Below are 19979 nucleotides of genomic sequence, written 5' to 3'. Positions count from 1 at the left end.
ATTACAGTGTATGAGTGTAAGATTTAATTGACACCTTAACATCGAGACCGGTAGATGTTTTTACTTACAGGGATCATCGGAGAGGTCTCTGCACAGGCTGCAGAATCCCCGTTGAGACTCTCGTTACACAGACTTATTATTAAATAGAGGGCCGTGAAAAAAATGGTGATCCTCCGAGGCAGTTGGCTGAGAAGCACTAGCACTCATGTGACGCCCAGGTCATAGAGTAAGATTCAAATGATGATTCATTCAGCTGCATGCTGAAGTGATCGAGGTGATATTTGCTAACCAACATAACCTTAGTGTCAATTAAATACACAGCTCTATTTTTTTTTATCCAAATAAAATAAATACAATTATAGATAATAAATAGATAATTTCATTCACACAATAGGCCTACTTGAAATAAAGTTACGAATTTGAACTAGGATTAAATATTGGGAATTCAATACCTGATAATCAAGGATGCTCGTATATAGATAATTCTGGACATTTCATTACATAGGGTTATCTACTCTCAGGTGCTCATTTGAACACATTTCCTGGATTCAGGAAAACACACATTGAAGAAGGCATACACAAACACACACACACGCAAGCACACACACGCACACACACACATGCACGCACGCACGCACGCACGCACGCACGCACGCACGCACGCACGCACGCACGCACGCACACACACACACACACACACACACACACACACACACACACACACACACACACACACACACACACACACGTGCGCACACACACAAACATGCATGAGGGCACACAGAAGCTCTTGTTTGGCCACTTGACAGCTGTGCTAAACCAGGGTTTTAATTATCAGTCTGTTTACTGAAAACATCTTTCCTTCATCCAGAAACCCTTTGTGACAAATGCCCTAATTAAAAGCACCCTGTAAATATATTTGACTCCAGCTGACTGGGGAACTGTTAACTGTTGTTGTAAAATGTAGCAGTATTGTGACACTTTAAATGCATCAACTCTGATGTCTCCCAGAGTAAAAAGCATGTAGCTGAGACCATGTTGTTGTGTTTGTTGTTGTCTTTAATACCAAACCAGGGGAAAAGCAGCATGACGGTGAGGCTTGTAATAAAGCAGTTTCTTTTTGTATGACATAAATAAATCTGAAAATAAAACATTGACATTTGAAATGCAGTGTGTCTATGGACACCTATATAGGACGCGATGATAAACACATTGCATAAAATTCAATAAGACTTGATATTGATGTAAGTGACAACAACATGTGTGTAACCTTTGACAGTTGTCATGTAATATTTCAGTATGGACTTAAGTTAACAGTGTGGCAGTTAACAGTGACAATTGCAGCTAAAATACATGCATTACAATAATTATTGCCTTTGACATTTCAAATACTATGTAAACTCTTTTCTCTTGTTCCTTAAATATCTTCTACTTCTTTATTTCAGTAATATCATATTCTTACATTTAATCATCTTCAAATGAGCAGTGAATTCTTCCTAAAAAAAGATTGTAAATGTTATATATTTTGTCACCAAGATAAGATGAGCATTCAAATCATTTGTTGGGACAGGAAACAAATGTGTACCTTACAACTCCTCTCAACAGCTAACATGGCCACCATCGTGAATCCATGAAAGCTACGCTAGCTGGACAAGCTCATATTTTTCAGAAGTAAAAAACGTTGTTTTTTTAAATACATGGTGGAGAAAAAAAAACTGCTTGGTGCTCCATTAACAATAAATATTATCACAAATAGTCTTAGTATACTATAACATTCCAGTATGCGTTCAAAGGAAGCTATCCCTTTAGTATTTTAACTCGACATGAATCACTACCCCTGTCTCTAACCCCTCACTCTACTCCATCACTGAGGCTGGTGAGGGTCTCGAACAGCAGTTTGGCCGCCTGACGTTTCGCAGCATGGACCTGAAGATGTTTTGCCGCCTCCTCGGCTTCTTTCTCTCGCGGCGGGGCGACTCAACGGTGGCGGTGATTGATTTCCTCTGAGGTGTTTTGGTGACCAGCTTGCGCTCCTGCTCCTTGATCTTGCACTGCAGGTGGCTCTGAATGGCGAAGCCCAGGGACTCGGGGTCAACCCCTGCCCCGTACACCTCCCAGGTCATGCCTTGCTCATCCCACACTACCTCATGCACGCCCTTCTCTTTCTGCTTAGCCTCGTCGTCATCCTCCTCCTCTTCCTCCTCCATCTCCTTCTTCTTCCTCTCCGGCTCCAGACCCTTTTTGATGACACTGATTTCCTTCCCCGAAACTTTCCCGGCAGACTTGGGCTGGTCTTTTGGGCATTTGGTGCCGGCTTTAGATACCTTTGATTTGGAGTTGGTGTTCATCGGTATCGATGCAGCCTGAATATTAACGGCTTGTTTTGCCTTATTCGCACTCGCAAGCCCTTGACATGGTGGTAATTGAGAAGAGGAAGCCTTTGTGGTGGCTATCTCTGCAGTTGACATCACTGGAACACCCGGTGGATCAGATGGTGTCTTCTTGGACTGTATCATGCTCTGTGAGCTGATTGTAGGGTGGATCAAAGGGGACATTTTCCCCTCCCTTGGAGCACTGTGTTCAATGTTGATTTGATAAACGGGTTTCAGGGGTGGGGCGGCGGTCTGCACATGGCTTGCTGCTTGGTTATCCTGCTTTGGGTTGGCCCCTGCTCGGTCGTTCTCTGTGTGGACGACCGTATTACCATTTTGGTCGCCGCACATCCCCGCCTTTACGACGGGTCCCTCTGTGTTGGTGTCAACAGTGCACACTATTGAATCGATGTAGATCTGCGAGGGGCCCGTTGGGTGGCGAACAACTCCCGGACCCGGTCCCACGCCACCCTCTGCCTTGTAAAGCACAGCCAGGCTCTGGGCCTCCTCCTGGTCTAGAGGAACTCCGGCGCCAGGCCTGTGGACCCCAGAGAGAGGCAAAAGGCTCGGGCTGGTGGATACTGCTCTGCTACACATGTTGGCCACGGCCTGCACCTCCACATCCTGCCGCTGCTTGGTCGGGGTGGAGGCCCCGGAGGTCATGGTGGAGGCCTCGCTGAAGCACTTGGGGTGAAGCGTGGACAGTCCAGGGACTACTGTTGCGCCAGTCGTACAGGCCTTCTCGGCTCCTCGCCTGAACACCGGCTTTTCCTCCAGCGCCGGAGGCACCGCAGAGAAGCCCCGCTGGGACGGCGCCGCCTGGGGTTTATCTGAGGTGAGCCGAGTGTTGTACGCTGGCGGCGGGCCTCTCTCTGCGTGCGTTATGTTTGAATTCAGATCTGTCACCCCTGCACTTTGCCTTCGAGAAGCAGGTGGGAGTTTGGCGGCGCGTGGCACTGCCGTGGTCTCTACCATGGGTGCGGGTGGAACCAATACTTGTGTTTTTTGCTCCGCTGTTTGGACAGGTGCTGGGGATACCTTCTCTGTTTTTGACAACTGTGTCAGACATTGTTTTTGACTGTAGCTTTTGTCTGCTAAGCTAGCGGAAAGACCATTTATATTATCTGGCGCTTTAGACCCCAACACCGTGGAAGCAGTTCCAGGACATGTTGTAGTTGATAAAACTCCTCTCTGGCTCTCGGGCCGGGGAGTCGACCCTTCAGATCCAGCGTGTCCGGATTCAAAGCCCTTCCCCGACCTTTGATTATTGCAAGGGACGTAACTACTGGCGTTCCCTGAAGGTGATTCCTTAGCTGTGGATGTTCCCCCGCCCTGCAGCAGTGGTTCAGAACAACTCTCTACCGGCACGATGGGCCCCCTTGCTCGGCAGTCATTTTTAAGCATGTCGACCTTTGATGCGGCAACATCAGACGTCAAGTCAGCCTTAGATACGCCCTGCTTCTCCTTCTCCTCCGGGGTTCGCATTCTCAGTGAAGCATTATGATCGTCCCTCTGGCCATCTGCTGGCGTATTTACACCTCTTCCTGTCGGAGGGGCTCTTGCAGTCGTCTGGTGGTGGCTTTTATCTCCTGTTGCCGCAAGCAGAATTATTTCCTTATTTCCGTTGGTGGATGTGGGGACGTTCAAACCCACAATTCCGGCTTGGGCTCCTTCTTTGGAAGACGGTTGGCTGTTGGCGGTGTTTATAAGAGGAGCAGTGTGAAGTATATCCTCTGTGGGGTCCGGAGATTGGATGGGAGTGGGGTTGTTGTTGGAGGCAGGGCAGACCTTGGACTGGTTCAGGTTGTGATCCTTGGGCAGTTTGGCATCGGGCTCCTTGTTTCCCAGCGGGTCCAACCCGGTCAGCTGACCCACCATCTGAACCGACAAAGTCCCCTTTGGGTTTGTTCCCATAGCTGGTTTCTGTGAGTAAGAGTCTCGTAATCCAAATCTGTGATCCAAAGCGATATCCAGTGACAGGCCGCTCAAGCAATTCCCTAAAGCAGGGAAATTAAATATTAAAATTGGTTTTAGCAGGTGTGTTACTAAATCTGGATGTAGTTATTTATTTATCATTCCATTTTGAACAGAGGCAAACAATGCACTTAAAAATATAGTTATTCTGTTCTACACACACACACACACACACACACACACACACACACACACACACACACACACACACACACACACACACACACACACACACACACACACACACACACACACACACACACACAAGCACATACACATATCCACACACACAAACCTATCTATCAATGTATCCAGATAGAAAGATATAGATAGCGTGTGGGAGAGAAAGAGAGGACAAGATGGCAGAATCACTTATCACTATAATGCCTTGATTGAAATAGGCATGTGTGAAATTTGAATATTCCTTCCCCTCTTTGATCACGGGATAATGAGACAGACACTGAATACTGCTAGGCGACCATTCTCATGAATTTTTCCTCCAAGCTTTCAAAGCCACAAATAAACACATTGTGAAGCATCTTGTGAAGATGGAACAAGTAATGTGCTAAAATGCCACAGGAGTGGAATATCTAAAGCAGGTGGCTTTGGAATCTGGAGCTGGAAAATACAAAGATGGATTCTCAATGTCATGGGGGTTTCAGAAACTGGAGCCAAGAGTTTAAAGTGGACCCTCAGTGAAACATGGTTTATGATAATTGATTTTAAGTTAAATCAAAGCTCTTTTGTATCTCATCAATTCCTTTGACAGATTTCATGGAAATAAGTTGACTTTCTAACTGTCGTTTCTAAACATAAAATACACATTTGATCTATGATTATATCTCAGGACACTGTCTATCTCTGGTTTGCCCTTATTCTGAAGGCAGGTGAGTCTGAATCTAGATGTCTGTTCATCATTCTTTGTACCGAGAAAAATGTAAAGCCCAAACATCCAAACTGAAAACATAGCAAAGCACTTTGTAAAGTTGGACCTCTTAATTGGTTAACAGGTTAATTGGTCAATGGTGGATTTTTTCACTCGTCCTACATTTCTCCTACTATTGCTACTATAGTATCAGCCTACTTCTACTACTACTACTATACGACTGCTACTATCCGCCTACTACTACTACTATTACTAATAATACAACTCCAAATTATAATAATAGCAATGGTTCAGTGCTACTGTTGAATCTATAATAAATAATATAGAGTTAGAAGTAGTATTCAGTTCTTACAAAGACATTTGAATAAAGGAACCAGGATATGATCATTTAACTGCACATTCATCTAATAGGGCACAAAATAGATTCCCAATGGATTTGATACATTCTCGGTGTTGGTCAGAAAATGTATTGATTGAAAACGTAAGGGGTTCGTTACATTTTTATTAATTTTAAAATGATTTATTCGGTTTTGGCACACACACACCGACACATACAGACACACACAGACACACACAGACACACACACACACACACACACACACACACACACACACACACACACACACACACACACACACACACACACACACACACACACACACACACACACACACACACATGTAGAATACAGATATAGGATGGTGAAACTGCCCTTAAACAATTAGTCTACCTAATTATCTCCATTGTGTAATCCGGTAACATAACGGAACCAACGTGAACAGTCATTACAATTAGCAACCTGGAAGAGCAGAAAATGCATACAACGATGGTAGATATTTTATGTTATTGCTGCAGTGCATAGTCGTCCCAGCCTCAATTACCAGTGGTGCTGATTTGACCTTGCGGATATATAATATTCCAATCCAAAATCCAATTAAATAAAGAAAAGACACGTCGACTGCTAGAGAAATTCAATACGCTTACCGTAGGAAGCGGTTTCTCCTGTTAAATCATGTGTGGTGGTTTAATGTGGTGTAGACTACAGCGTCTGCGTCCTGGCACCAACGACAAGTAGACCCCGGGAATGAATATGAAAATCAACCGTCTATCGGTGACATCAAGCCACGCCTTCTATTAAACCCGATCGGAATGTAGGTCCCGTAAAGAAAATATTGATCATGAACGCAGAAAGCTGGAAACTCGGGGAGCACCCGAATACGAGCCACGAGTTAGTGAGTCAGAGACGACAGATGTGTTTTCTTAAGTGAGGTCCGTGAACGACATTCCCTGCTGCGCGTACACAGATCATGTCATGCATTGGCGCCGTAATTGAGCTGTCCTCTTCATGGTTTTCGCGCGGTGTCATAGGGATGGACTCCAGTGTTCCGGAATGAATTATGCAGGTGAAGCCTCTGGAATGGATAGATGGGGAAACAATGAGACTGAAATATATATCAAAAGGTCTGCTGCATCACGGTCCGTTCCCAAACACATAAAGTCAGACTCATAAACATTTCTTGTAGACCTACATAAACATAATACCGTCTGGTTTTCAGCTCTTAGGGATTATTATTTGTCGTATAGGCTATATTAACTTGACCCTACCTTCACACACACACACACACACACACACACACACACACACACACACACACACACACACACACACACACACACACACACACACACACACACACACACACACACACGTCACACACACACACACACACACACACACACACACACACACACACACACACACACACACACACACACACACACACACACACACACACACACACACACACACAAACACCAATGTGTGTGTATTCTACATTGATCACTCATCAACTTGGCTGCTGTACAACATTTGGACTTCAGCAACAGGAAGTTAGGTTTCGGCTGGAACAGGAAGTCAACTTCCCTACCCAACCAGAATAATCAGAATCTAAAACATCTTCAGGAGGGTGACTCTGCAGCTGTACGTGTGTGTTCCTCTTCTTTGCTGCAGTATTTTTCATTTATCTTCTGTGTGTGTATATGTGTGTGTGTGTGTGTGTGTGTGTGTGTGTGTCTGCGCGTCTATGTTCCTCTTCGTTGTAGCTGTGTGTTCCTCTTTTGTGAAAATCTCATCAACTGACTTCTTTATCACAACACTACGACATTTACAATGTATCTTACTTTGTAGTGATGCACTTACTCCTTCTATGCACTTGACTACCACAAAAACATTTTGGAGACTCCTACAGCTTCTCTTTCTGCACCAATCTCATCTGGAAGACGCTATGGATGTACACTAAATTATATATGTTAAATAAGTCTCCAACTCCACAAACAACTTCCCGTCTGACAAGAAGGAAGGACCAACTCCCTAAACCCAGAGATAGACGAACACTTGAGCAGGGACACAGAAGAGGGGATCCTTCCTTCCAGGGATGATTAGGATTTTGATAGCTGCATAACAGCATATGTGTAGTATACAGTAATCGCAATAAACAACAGAAACAAAGGTGATGCAAGATTCAACTATTATAAATGGTATTCAGCCATGAAGCAAGAAGAAAGAAGAGATGATAAGAGTGAGAAAAACGAAGAGGTATGCAATGTGTGGTTGGCTGGTCTGGGCTAGTGGCCCTGTTGGCTCTGCTGTGGTACACTTGTTATTATTGAACACCCCTGCACAGAGGAGGGGGGAGGGCAAAGACTCAAAGTCCTTAAAGCCATCGATTAATACTGGGTGCTACTATGTTGGCTGACCTGCACATTTTCCTGCTTGGTACTAGATAAGGCCCGCTTCACATCATTTGCTTATTGATAGAGATTTTCTTATCGCATAATCTTCCAAATGTTATTTACAGTTCCCAAACATTTAATCACACAGTATTGACTTACCATAAAAAACTATAACTAAATTTGTACCTCCGATTATCCTTAATATATTGGATTAGGATTAGAGGATTCATTATGTGGCAACACAAAGATGAATTGTTAACAATTTGAATGATAGCACTGACTTCTATAGATTTCTTCTACATTGTTCCGAAAAAGAAAAATTCCATAGGCTTATATTTACTTACTTACATAGGCCTACATATCATTATCAATGTTCAATAACTTTCATTTGCCCTCATCGAAATATCAGACCTGCTCTGGCTATATTTAATAGAATGGTAGTGATGCAGGCGTTTTATAATGTAGTCCCTGGGATTATTTTCATTGAGTAATTTAGCAGACTTGTCCCATGTCCAGCAGCAAACATGCGGGTCTTCCCCTTTGCCTTTATTATAATTGGATAATGGTGCCATCTTGTGGTGGCATTGTGAAATAAGTACGCAGTGACTGAAAGCTTAATTCAATATTATTCTTTGTATCAAGTGCCAAAGGAAAATCAACGGATCTAATAAATGACTGATACTATTTCCGTTCAAATAATTTTGGATCGACAATGCATAGAGGTTTGGTTTTCATGTGACGCTGAATGTACACATGGTAGAGTATTGCTTTATTGCTACAACTAACGTTACTCCCCATTCAAGACTGCCTGGGTGAGCGGCGCGGCTAGCACATCCACAGGAATATAGCCTTCTAACTTTTGTTAAATTTAAATGTACGAAAAATAAACCAACTGAGAAGAACTTCTTAGTTATATCTGGTTACACGGGAAATTATCATCGAGTAAGTTGGCTATTGCGAGTGAAACCAAGTAGCTACTTTTATTGTGCTAGCTAGCTAAGCTAACACAACAGCAACCTGTTGTTTATACATGGACAACTGTCGGGGATAACGTTAACATGCCTACTTGGCTGTGTGTATATTGTACTATACGATACACAGTACAACCAAGTAGAGATACAGAATGTGTTATGTTTTAGTAATATATACAGCCCCGGGGCCCTGATTGTGAGTCTGAGGAAAGCTATGCCTCTGGCTGAACAACAGCTATTAGCTCTCTGGTTAGCATTCTGTTTTTGCCCGGGGATTTAACTTCTAGGATTCAAGCCTAAACTGTTTGTATTTTTGTTGTATTAGTAAGCAGCCACAACACAAACAGGGCCTTATCGTACCTGCTAACAATCGTGTTTGCGTCCAAATGTGGAAAATTAATTAACGTTAGTGTTTGTCCTACTTCTCATTGTCAGTGATGTGTCTAGACTCTAGACTCTGGGTTCAGGAGAATGAGTCACAGCTGGGATAGAGTATAGACTACTGTAGGCCATTGGGTTAACCTTTGTGTGGTAGCCTACATACATCTTAAATGTATTTATTTTATTTTTATTGCTGTAATTAACTGTAATGCTTCCACATTATCGTTTTGAAAATGAAATCGATATTGTTTGTTAATTATTTATTTTTATTTTTTACAAATCGTTACAGTATATTGCATACATTGTGTTGAATCGTCTGGATAATACAGCGATGATTCCACAATGTAAAGGCACGTGGAGTTGATGCTACGACTGTGTCCTGTGGGATTTATTACAAACATAATACTACGATGTTTTGAAAATGGTTCTGCAATCTCTAGTTCAAGTAATCGCCATGATAGCATTTCTATGTTTGCCTGTAATCTCTGCATTTAACTCTGAACTCTTGTCTCTCCGCAGATAATGCTGGGCTATATCTGGCAGTATGTCTACTCATCCTTCCTCAGATACTGGTTGAAGTGGGTTGTGAGGCAGGTGTCTGGGAAGTGTGAGCTGCAGAGAATATGTGCTGGTTTCCAGACAGGAGCAACCAGGACCTCCAAAACAGGTGAACCATGTCACAGTTTTATATTATAAGACGTAACAATAAGTTAGCCAGGCTAGGTGAATCCCTGACTAGAAGTGTGTTATAAATGTACATAAGATAGTGGAGGAGACCAGGTAGGCCTACCAAGCTCTATCCCCTAAACATCCACATCCCACCAATACACATGCTAAAGAACATTCCTGCAGAATTCTTCCAAACTAGAAGTAGCTCTAAACTCTAAAGTTGTTTTAAGTAAAAATTTGAATAGAGGACCATTGATCACGTGAATGTGCTCCTTGACTTCTGCTGTCCACAATCTGTAAGATGCTGTAACTCTTGTTTTTGAATTTATTTCCAGAATATTCTCTTCAGTTTTCAAAGAATAAGGTAAGAATTTCCATAAGATTTCTTCCAGCTCGGTAGTGGTCCTACAGAAAGTGTGTGTGTGTGTGTGTGTGTGTGTGTGTGTGTGTGTGTGTGTGTGTGTGTGTGTGTGTGTGTGTGTGTGTGTGTGTGTGTGTGTGTGTGTGTGTGTGTGTGTGTGTGTGTGTGTGTGTGTGTGTGTGTGTGTGTGTTCATTTTTTGTCTAATATTATATAAAACAAAAGACAGCTGCCTAAATCAAGCAGCTCTCATATTCTCCAATGAAAGACAGCAGTCTTTTTGTTGTTTTTAAGCTATGATAGGCTTACAATGGACATCACAATTTATGTTTATCATTTTATCCTATCATTTCCGATTGTCATTTATTTAAGAGTAATAAATAATGGACCAATCATTAGCTTATCCTAAAAGCTTACTTTGCTTATTGTAATCAGTCTGGTTAGTTCCAAGAGTTTTATAAGCGTTGTGGAATATTCTATAAGCATGTTAAAAGTTCTTCGGCTGTTAAAAGTTAATATTAGTATTATATTGATACCGGTAATCATCCATCTTAATAGTTGTATAATCACATGCTATCCTTACTTTGACTTCACCTCTCCCACCTTTTATATATGCTTGTTTCAACTTTTTTGTTTTCTTGCTTTGTTGTGTGTGTGTGTGTGTAGGTTTTGAGAGGATCTTTGCAGACCAGCAGAGATGGTCTAGAGCAGTGTGTGGATCACATTGTTCAGGCCAAGAATGTCAAACCTCAGAAGGATCCATTGTAAAGACCCTCTTTTACTTCTTCAGATAATATTTCACCTGACACAATCAATGCATCCAATCTCGATGTGGACCTCGACCTATTGATATTTATTTGAGTTCCATGAAGGGAGGTCGCAATATGCGATAATATCTCTCTTGTCTCTATCTTGTAGCTCTAAAGCAGTTTGAATATTTGAATAATTTTATATACTTGCATGATTCTTGCAGGTCTACAATAAATACATTGTACACCTTGAATATCATGTCACATCGATAGGCTAAATACATAGGTGCTGTTATGCTTTTAAAAAATACTTTAATAAAAAAAAAAAAAAATCGGTATAACTTTTCATTAGGCTCCTGTACCCTTCGTTATTAAGGTCATTCTCATAGGAGCATCATTTCGCCCTGCACTTTCTATACAGCCCTGCAGGAATGATTTAAATTTTCTATGAATGCATCTCATCAATATGAAGATTTTCTACTGTAACATCCCTAGTTGCCTGCTTCATCCTCCATCCTCTTCTCCTATAGGTTCCGGAAGAGTCTTCACACCTGTCTCCTCCAGATCACCGGCTACGCCGGCTTGTACACCTGTGTGGAGGATCTTAGGAAGGAGACCTTCAGCTCAGACAACATGGAGCACGAGGACATGCTGTTGAAGGTATGTGTAACAACATCCCCCCATGCGTTCCTTCTTAAAGGGTAATTCCGGTGTAAAATGGATTTGGGATATATTTTGTATGATAACGAGTTGAAACGTTCGTTTTGGAGCACAACAATTTACAGACGCTTTCTTCAGTTGGCTGTTTTTAGCCGATTCTATCAAAACACTATTAACTTGGAACGATGGGGGCACTGGTTATGGTAAAAACAAAATCGCTATTTTAAACCACTTAAAAGGCTAAAAAGAATCGATTGGTAGATTGACAAACACAGAGATTGTGACATCCGTCAGCAACACACAAGCTCTGTGTTCGCCAATCTACTTATCGAGTCTTAAAAACAAAATGGCGTCGACGGGTGATCTACTGATGGTATTGTGTGTATAAAATGTCCTTTTTAATAAACAATCTGTACACTTACAAAGTTCTCAATGCCTCGTTTTATATGTTAACACCCTTGTTATACTACCAAAGAAGTGTCTGGCTACTTTTAGCATTTTAAGTGGTTTAAAATAGCGATTTAGCTTTTTACCATAACCAGTGCCCCCATCGTTCCAAGTTTACAGCGTTTTGATAGATTCGGCTAAAAACAGCCAACTGAAGAAAGCGTCTATATGCGTTTTTTGTGCTCCAAAACGAACGTTTCAACTCGTTATCATACAAAACATATCCTAAATCCATTTTACACCGGAATTACCCTTTAATAGCCTAGAACAACATTTGAATATCTCTAGCAATTAAAAAAAAAAAGAATAAAATAGTGTCATTGAGGGTAATAATGACTAACCTTTCCCTTCCTGAATACAGCTATGGAAGCTGTTGATGCCAACAGTGAAACTGGAGTCCAGGGTAACTAAGCAGTGGGGTGACATTGGTTTCCAAGGCGACGACCCCAAGACGGACTTCCGAGGAATGGGAATGCTGGGCCTCACCAACCTTGTGTGAGTAAAGGCACCTGATTGGTGGAGATCTGCTACATTTCTTCTTAGCTGAGTGCTTACTTAGCAGAGAGGAAATGTGCCAAAATTAACCTTTTTAATTTGGGCAATAGTGGCTTGAGAAATGAGATGGCTGAAATAAATTCATTTTGAGTCATTTAGCCAATCATTTTATACAAAGGGAAGTGAGGTTGAGAATAGTCAATGCAATGTCAAATTGGGACCAACTACAAAATGTACCATTTCTATGCAATGACGTTTTTCATGTATAGCATTTAAATAAAATATATGAACCTTTGATACATTATCATGCATCTTAATTGAAGATGGGAAACCAACTTGAAATTGGCCTGAACAGGTTATACTCTTTTCTTTCATTTTGAAAGATGCAGACTTTATTTAAGTGGTTCTCAACCACAAGCTGATCATGAACTGATTGCACAGAAAATCCATCCAATCAATACTCAGTACATTGTTGCTAGCTCAACGCAGTGATGGATGGATCAAGGACTAATCAGCTGTAGAAAGTGAATGTAGCATCTTGTTATTCCTTGGTTGCAGGTTTTTCAGTGAACACTACACAGAGGAAGCCCGGCAGGTGCTCTCTCATGCCAATCATCCCCAACTGGGGTAAGAATATATACGTATATATATATAATTCACATGTATAAAGATGTGTGAAATAACAATGGTTTGATTAAAATATTTGTTTGTGAAACTTTCAAGCTTTAGAAGCTTTAACCTTGATCAAACCATTGATTCATTGCTCTGATCAGTGGAGCTACAGTGGACCTCTTTCCCTGATGGTGGTCTGTGTTGTGTTTTGAAGGTACTCCTACGCCATCGTGGGCATTAACCTGACGGAGATGGCCTACAGTCTCCTAAAGAGCGGGGATCTGAAACCCCACTTTTACAACACAGTCACTGGGAACCCTGAACTGCTCCACTTCCACCATCTATACTGTGAGTAGACATTCCTGGGTTTGGGTTTAGATCTTTCCGTCCTCTTCTGTCAATATTTGCTCTAGTAACCCTGAAAAATCTTAAAATGTTTGTGCTGTGCATAGTTGAGTATATTGTAGAGTCTAATAATACATATGTTGGACCCCCTCGACGATGAGATGGTCCATCTCAAGGTGTTGTCCTATTGAAAACATTTGAATATTTAATGTATAAAAAGTAGAAAGGTATGGGAGAATTGTTCAAATTAGTGGGATGTGGAATAATATCAGACAATTTGTAGAATTGGTTTGACAATTAGTGCAATTATACTAGAAATAGTTGGCCAATTGATACAAATAAACAGTCACCCTCTAACCAGCACCTAATTTCCTTGCTATAGGTTATCTGGCCTACGAGTTTGACAAGTTCTGGGTGGCGTCCAAACCGCAGAGCATCATGGAGTTCAACCACTACAGGGAGAAGTTCCACAGCCAGGTGAAGATCTCGCTTCAGGAGCCAGGGGTGGCCCTCACACTGACGGTGTCCTCCGAACACTAACCTTCCTGTCGCCGGCCCAGGAGTGATGTAGCACCACGCGATTCCACACCACCATGAAGGTGCTGCTCGCATTATGCTGCCTGAACCCACCAAAAACACCTACGAGTTTACCTGAAGTTTGAAAGGGGACCTCTTCTTCCAGTTGCAATGGACCATTAGTTGGACCACCTAATATTATTGAGAAACATGAAGTGTGTTTGGATTTGAGTTGTGGAATATTAGAAATATCCTCTGTGATTTAGTTTTTAGATGGTTGTTATGGTGAAGCCTGAATTGTCCTGCCACAATTGATTGAAGAAGATAAAATAATGATTTGATTAATTATAAATAATGACATACATACACCTGTAATATGGTTGTAGTTACAGATATTGCTTTACTATAAAAAAGGAAAGGAATTGGTGATTTGGCTAGAGCACAGTTGAACCCCTTTACCCAATAAACGATCATTCCAACTAGTTGACTCTTCTGACTAAAGGGTCAACTATTCTGCATTGATTAGGTCTTAGGGCTTCAGCAGCTTTGTATTGTGTTCCAGTGGTAATATTTTGTGCACCTTTCCAGCGGTCCGTGAACCAAATGATGTCGACATTGACGATAGCTATAAAGTGTAAAGTTGCTAGCTAGCTAAAATTTATAATTATGTATTATTTAACTTGAATTTCAAGCTTTTCTCTCACGTATTTATATAAATTATCCCTGACCGGTTGTCATGACTGTCCTGCTCAGGAATTTGATATTTTTGTGCAGTGTTCACAGATTGTGTGTGACGGGCAAGGCAACATCATTTATACCTAGGATGCCTCATTGTGTGGTTCCATCTTCTTTAACCGTGTGCATGTTTTAATGCGTTTCAATTGTTATTGATATACTCTAGACTAGAGACGACTAAAACACAACGGGGAGGTGGTTTTGCTACCTGTTTAAGGAGGGCCCCTGGTATAATGTTGATTATGACATTGCAAGAAATTGAAAAACAAAGTCATCCCCCCAGTGAGTGACCAATAGCTACAGTGAGTCCACTGCTCTGTACGTCAGGGTGGACCCGTTCACGTCTGCAGTCACAAGAGGGTTGATTTTGAAGTGGATTAGAATGGCGAATTAACATCTGGGGCGGGGAGGGGGGGGCACTCCAATGTATTCCTGTAACCCCAGACTGTCACTGTTTTCAACGTGATGTGTCCGGAGGTGTACTATTTGTAACGACTGACTGACTTGGCTTGCTGAGAGCTAATAAACACACATTTTGATGCCTTTATTTGAGGTTTGTGTCCAAACTGAATGGAGACAATAGCCCCCCCCCCCACTGAAGAAAAGCACAATTTCAATATATTATATCAAATATCTTTTAAATGTACATAAAAACAGTGCTTTACATGTTGTGGACATTTCTTTGGGGGCTGGATACAATTTCAATTTTGGTGGTGCAAAAGCTGCTCTAAATTAGATCTATCACAGGTATTCAAACTGTTCCATTTGTGAGATGTTTGTGTAAATGCCAGTGCAAGTATTTACTCACATAATGACCAGAACAATGTAATAAATACAAATGGGTAAAACCAAATTCTATTAAAATGTAAGTTCACTTTCAAGATGTTAGCGGACGGTACATTATTACTTCTTTCAACAAAAAACCAAAGGCAAAAGACGAGAGATGTCAGAACCAAACTGAGATCGAGGCTGGGGGGTTCTGAGTGTTTAGTTCATGCTCAGCTGGGTGTATCCATCTTCTCCTTAGTTGCCATCATGGCTCTCTTGATCTGCTCGAATGACACAAACATCACCACGTTCCATGATCCCAGCCGAAGGAACGAAGGCACAAATCTACAGGAGAGAATGAACACAAATTGAAATTTTCGCAGGTTTTTTGCACTTAAGGGTACATTCATAAAGCATGAATTAAGCATTAGGCCTATTTTACGGCATTAGGGGTAAGGGTCAGTGGAAAGCCTATGTAATAATGTGTTAATGAATACCTTATAGACAACATTAGACAACCATAAACTAAGTCGTTTTCACATAAACACGATTATGTAAGGATAAAAATACCATTAGTTACTTCATTAACTTTAATGCATTGAAATTAAATGGATAGATCTTAACCCTAACAAATCTGAGCTAATAGACTAACTTTACCTCATGTAACCCTGAAATCAAAAATCATTTCAAACTATACACCTGAAGGACAATAACTTATCCTACATTTCACTTGTTTTTCCAACCTATAAACAGATTCAGGGTTTCTCTAGGTCTGCTTCTGTGTTAGGTAACAAAGGGAGGGAGATAGTGTTTACCCTTTGTAGAAGGCAGTCGGCCCTTCCTTGGTCATCATGGTCCAGGCGCAGTTGATGGCGCTCTTGTACTGACCGGGAGGGGAGTTCATGTAGCGGGTCTTCACCACGTCCACCGGGGACGCGATCACCGTAGTGACAAAGCCGGCGCCGAAGGCAGACACAAAGTGGCAGGGAAGGTTGTCTACGGATCAACAAAACGTAACATCAACCAATGAAGGAACCGTCAAATCTATACAAATGGGGTTAGTCAATAATACATTGTATTCAAGATAATACAATTGCATGACATGAGACTCTTTTGGGTAAATAAGGTACATATGGTATGACCTAAAATCAACTTTTCAATCCTGGGGCTGATATATGCAAGGTACATATAATGAACCAAATCAAAGTTTCAGGGTGATACCATTTATAGTCTGTGACCTAGTTCAATGTAGCATACCCAATGAAAAACTGGAAACCTATTAAGTTTTATATATCCATATCGGATATATAATCAATGCAATGTCCCTTGAGCTTACACCTTTGTTCTTTGCTGACTAGTGCTGAAACCGCTACTGCATATATTTGGCAATCATCCAAACAAGGCAGTGAGATAACAGCAGTACGAACAATTTCCCTTTCAAGGAAAAACACACAATGTCCCCTGCCAGTATGTGTGCTGCTATCGGCCAGGATACAAAAGTCGGGAGGGAGGAGATTGTGTACGTGTGTGCGTGTGTGTGTGTGTGTGTGTGCATGAGGGGGGCGGGTGCGGGGTGTGTGTTGGGTTGTGCCCAATCAGCTGTCTCCCTTACTTCACATGTTTTCGCCTACCTGACAGCAGGTTGTGTTTGAGGATGGCTTCTTTGATGAGGTCGTAGGTCACCAGCTCTGTGCAGTTGACCAGCGCGTTTCTGGTGATGTTAGGAAGTGTTCCTGAGGAAGACGTAATGCCAACATAAATTACACTATAGCGATACTGTTTTTAGTGATACATATGTTCATAGAACATGTGGATTTTATTCTCCCATACAACAGGTACTGTAAAGGTGGTGGCTGATACTACATGAGTGTTTGGGTATAAACCATGCATGTGCTTTTAAACACTGCTGTTCGCAGTGTTAGCAACCTTTTTTTCAACCGAAAGGTTGCTAGTACGATCCCCAGCTCCTCCTAGTAGAGTGTTGATGTGTCCCTGAGCAAGACACTTAACTGTTCCTGACGAGCTGGCTGTCGCCTTGCATGGTTGACTCTCTGCCGTCATTGTATATATTAACTGATGTAAGTCGGTTTGGATAAAAGCGTCTGCTAAATGCGCTAAATGTAAATCACAGGGAGCAATCAAAGCGGCATTTCCTTTTTAGATAAAAGTCCTTAATGAGCTGGCAGTGGTCTTAAAACCCACCTTTCCAGAGCCCTCGGAGGCCCTCGTTCATGAAGATGTGTTTGTAGGCCTGCATGGTGCCGTTGTAGCGCCGGGCCACCCCTTTCAGGTTCATCTGGGCCTGGAAGCGCACCTTCACCACGTCCGTGGGCTGGGCCAGGGACACCGCCATGGCACCGGTGGTGCAGCCCGCCAGGATGCGGATCATAATGCTTGCATCTGATAGGGCAGGTTAACGTCATAAGAGTTGGGTAGTCTGACCATCAACTGAAGAAGGGTTGTAATGTGAAAGGATTCTCATTGATGAAGATACATGTATCTATCATTCATTGGTAGATACAGTTTGTTATTGTTTTATCTATTTACTGACATGGCTTCTATTTGTTTACTTTCGTTGATGTAAAAAAACATTTAACTTCCATGTGACGTATACAAAAACACAAATGCTAAGATACTTTTTGGACTTCATTTAAACTCCTACTAATAATGAGTAACTTTCCTAGTTACTGGATACCGGTAACTAGTTCACAAAGTAGTTACCATGAGACGCCAGCCACTTACGTTCTTTGTCGCCGTTGTAGAAGTTCTTGACGTTATCATACAGTCCGATCCTGATGGAGGCGAAGCAGACCTGCCTCTGCAGCCCGGCGATCAGCCCGTTGTACAGAGACTTGGGGCCTTCTGTCTTCACCATGGTCGCCATGGTGCCAAACACCCCCCTGTAGCGGATGTTCTTAGCTGCCTCCACTTTCTGCTCACCCTGAATCTGGGGTCAAGGTCAATACATTCATTACAGTTGTTTAGGTACAGCGTTGATTCATTCATTCATTCAATTCGGATGTGTGATGAAGCAAGGGTCAAACCATATCCGGTTAAATATCCGAAGGGAGTCTGAGTCACTGCTTTTAAGTGGCTCTAAGATAGAGTTTAAGTGATGAGATAAGAAATACGGACTATGTGATAATTGAGTGAGAGAGAGCGAGAGTGAGAAAGAGAGAGAGAGAGAGAGAGAGAGAGAGAGAGAGAGAGAGAGAGAGAGAGAGAGAGAGAGAGAGAGAGAGAGAGAGAGAGAGAGAGAGGAGATAGACACAATGCTGTTGGTTGGGCAGGCTGTACTGGTATTTTGGGCATGATTTATGTGTGCCCATCTATTGTTCTAACAGACAGTGACCCTACACAATAGCATTGTACAATAACCACAACCTACATTTGGCAACATACAAGAGAAGAGACAATGTCAAAAAAACATAACATTAACATTGACATTAACAAGCCTAATAGACAGGAGTTAAGCTACTCAGTCATGCATGTGTTACTTGGCTAGGGAATCCTTGAATGATCAAGTGCAGAGGGGGGGGGGGGCCTGGTATAGTACCTGGAGTCTGACTTTGGCTGTGTCCAGGGGGAAGGTGATGAGGTCACCGACGCAGGCTGCTGCCCCCGCACTAATCATCTTCACGGCCAGGGGAGGGGGAACGTCTGAGGGCTTAAATCCTACCATGGTGCCTAGGACTGGGGGAGAGGAACAACCAGGCATACACACATATGTACATACATATGCACACACATACACGCACACGCATGCACACACACACCCGGCCACGCACCCACACACACAAATTTAAACAGATTATTACGTTTATTTATGTATGTCACAAAGGTTTTTTATCTTAATATAATACATTCTACATTTAAAGGTAGGCAATAGTCTAGAAATCTAGAAGGCTAGAAACCATCAAAAAGTTTAGAGTCCTTCATTCAGTAAAAAAGTGTACTTACAGTGTCGAGGGGATATTAGGGGATATTCAATTCCTTGTTATTCCTGGTTGTTGGTTTCAGTTCATAATCCATACATGGCAGTGGTAGGCAGTGTACATCTTTTGCTCTGTATTTATAAGATCTCCTGGTGGCCTTTTTACGACACAGTGTAGGGGGTGGGGTGTGTGGGGGGGGGGGGGGGGGGGGAGGAGGGCGGTCCTGTGGAAGGGAGCATGGGTCAGAACCAAAGTCCATGTTCGTCAGAAAGTCAATGTTCAATTTAGTTCCAGCCGCCTGGGCTGCAGCACCTTTTGAGAAAAACAGCCCTTGTCAACATCTCTGTCATGGTCATACAGAAGCAGTTGC

The 19979-nt window shown here is 42.2% G+C and overlaps 3 protein-coding genes across 3 annotated transcripts; 1 reads left to right on the top strand and 2 right to left on the bottom strand.

The window, feature by feature from the left end:
- Positions 1-1051: 1051 nt before the first annotated feature.
- Positions 1052-6561, bottom strand: gprin3b (GPRIN family member 3b). Its single transcript, XM_056585958.1, has 2 exons — positions 6218-6561; positions 1052-4369 (listed from the first exon to the last, which is right to left on the bottom strand). Exon 2 carries the CDS (start codon positions 4284-4286, stop codon positions 1857-1859), a length of 2430 nt encoding a protein of 809 aa, XP_056441933.1. The 5' UTR covers positions 4287-4369; positions 6218-6561; the 3' UTR covers positions 1052-1856.
- Positions 6562-8543: 1982 nt separating this feature from the next.
- On the top strand, positions 8544-16100 carry elmod2 (ELMO/CED-12 domain containing 2). Its single transcript, XM_056586211.1, has 9 exons — positions 8544-8908; positions 9838-9985; positions 10323-10351; positions 11014-11111; positions 11627-11756; positions 12565-12698; positions 13257-13325; positions 13525-13658; positions 14038-16100. The coding sequence occupies exons 2-9, from the start codon at positions 9841-9843 to the stop codon at positions 14193-14195; spliced, it is 897 nt and encodes a 298-aa protein (XP_056442186.1). The 5' UTR covers positions 8544-8908; positions 9838-9840; the 3' UTR covers positions 14196-16100.
- On the bottom strand, positions 15277-19784 carry ucp1 (uncoupling protein 1). The gene is made up of 7 exons (XM_056586210.1): positions 19635-19784; positions 19231-19367; positions 18417-18621; positions 17877-18074; positions 17306-17407; positions 16490-16670; positions 15277-16019 (listed from the first exon to the last, which is right to left on the bottom strand). Exons 2-7 carry the CDS (start codon positions 19354-19356, stop codon positions 15905-15907), a joined length of 927 nt encoding a protein of 308 aa, XP_056442185.1. The 5' UTR covers positions 19357-19367; positions 19635-19784; the 3' UTR covers positions 15277-15904.
- Between the last annotated feature and the right edge of the window lie 195 nt (positions 19785-19979).

The sequence above is a fragment of the Gadus chalcogrammus genome, chromosome 3 (assembly GCF_026213295.1).
Source record: "Gadus chalcogrammus isolate NIFS_2021 chromosome 3, NIFS_Gcha_1.0, whole genome shotgun sequence".
Lineage (NCBI taxonomy): Eukaryota > Metazoa > Chordata > Actinopteri > Gadiformes > Gadidae > Gadus > Gadus chalcogrammus.
Note: the sequence above shows the minus strand (reverse complement) of the source record. Positions and strands in the feature narration are given on the sequence as shown.

Bases quoted from the DNA above. Each gene is read 5' to 3' on its own strand.
- gprin3b (XM_056585958.1), bottom strand. From the start codon at position 4,286: ATGGGAACAAACCCAAAGGGGACTTTGTCGGTTCAGATGGTGGGTCAG.
- elmod2 (XM_056586211.1), top strand. From the start codon at position 9,841: ATGCTGGGCTATATCTGGCAGTATGTCTACTCATCCTTCCTCAGATAC. The intron at 11,757-12,564 runs GTATGTGTAACA...TCCTGAATACAG, and splicing joins ACGAGGACATGCTGTTGAAG to CTATGGAAGCTGTTGATGCC. The intron at 12,699-13,256 runs GTGAGTAAAGGC...CCTTGGTTGCAG, and splicing joins CTGGGCCTCACCAACCTTGT to GTTTTTCAGTGAACACTACA.
- ucp1 (XM_056586210.1), bottom strand. From the start codon at position 19,356: ATGGTAGGATTTAAGCCCTCAGACGTTCCCCCTCCCCTGGCCGTGAAG. The intron at 17,408-17,876 runs GTGGGTTTTAAG...CGTCTTCCTCAG, and splicing joins CCTCCGAGGGCTCTGGAAAG to GAACACTTCCTAACATCACC. The intron at 16,671-17,305 runs GTAGGCGAAAAC...GTTGATCCGTAG, and splicing joins CAAACACAACCTGCTGTCAG to ACAACCTTCCCTGCCACTTT.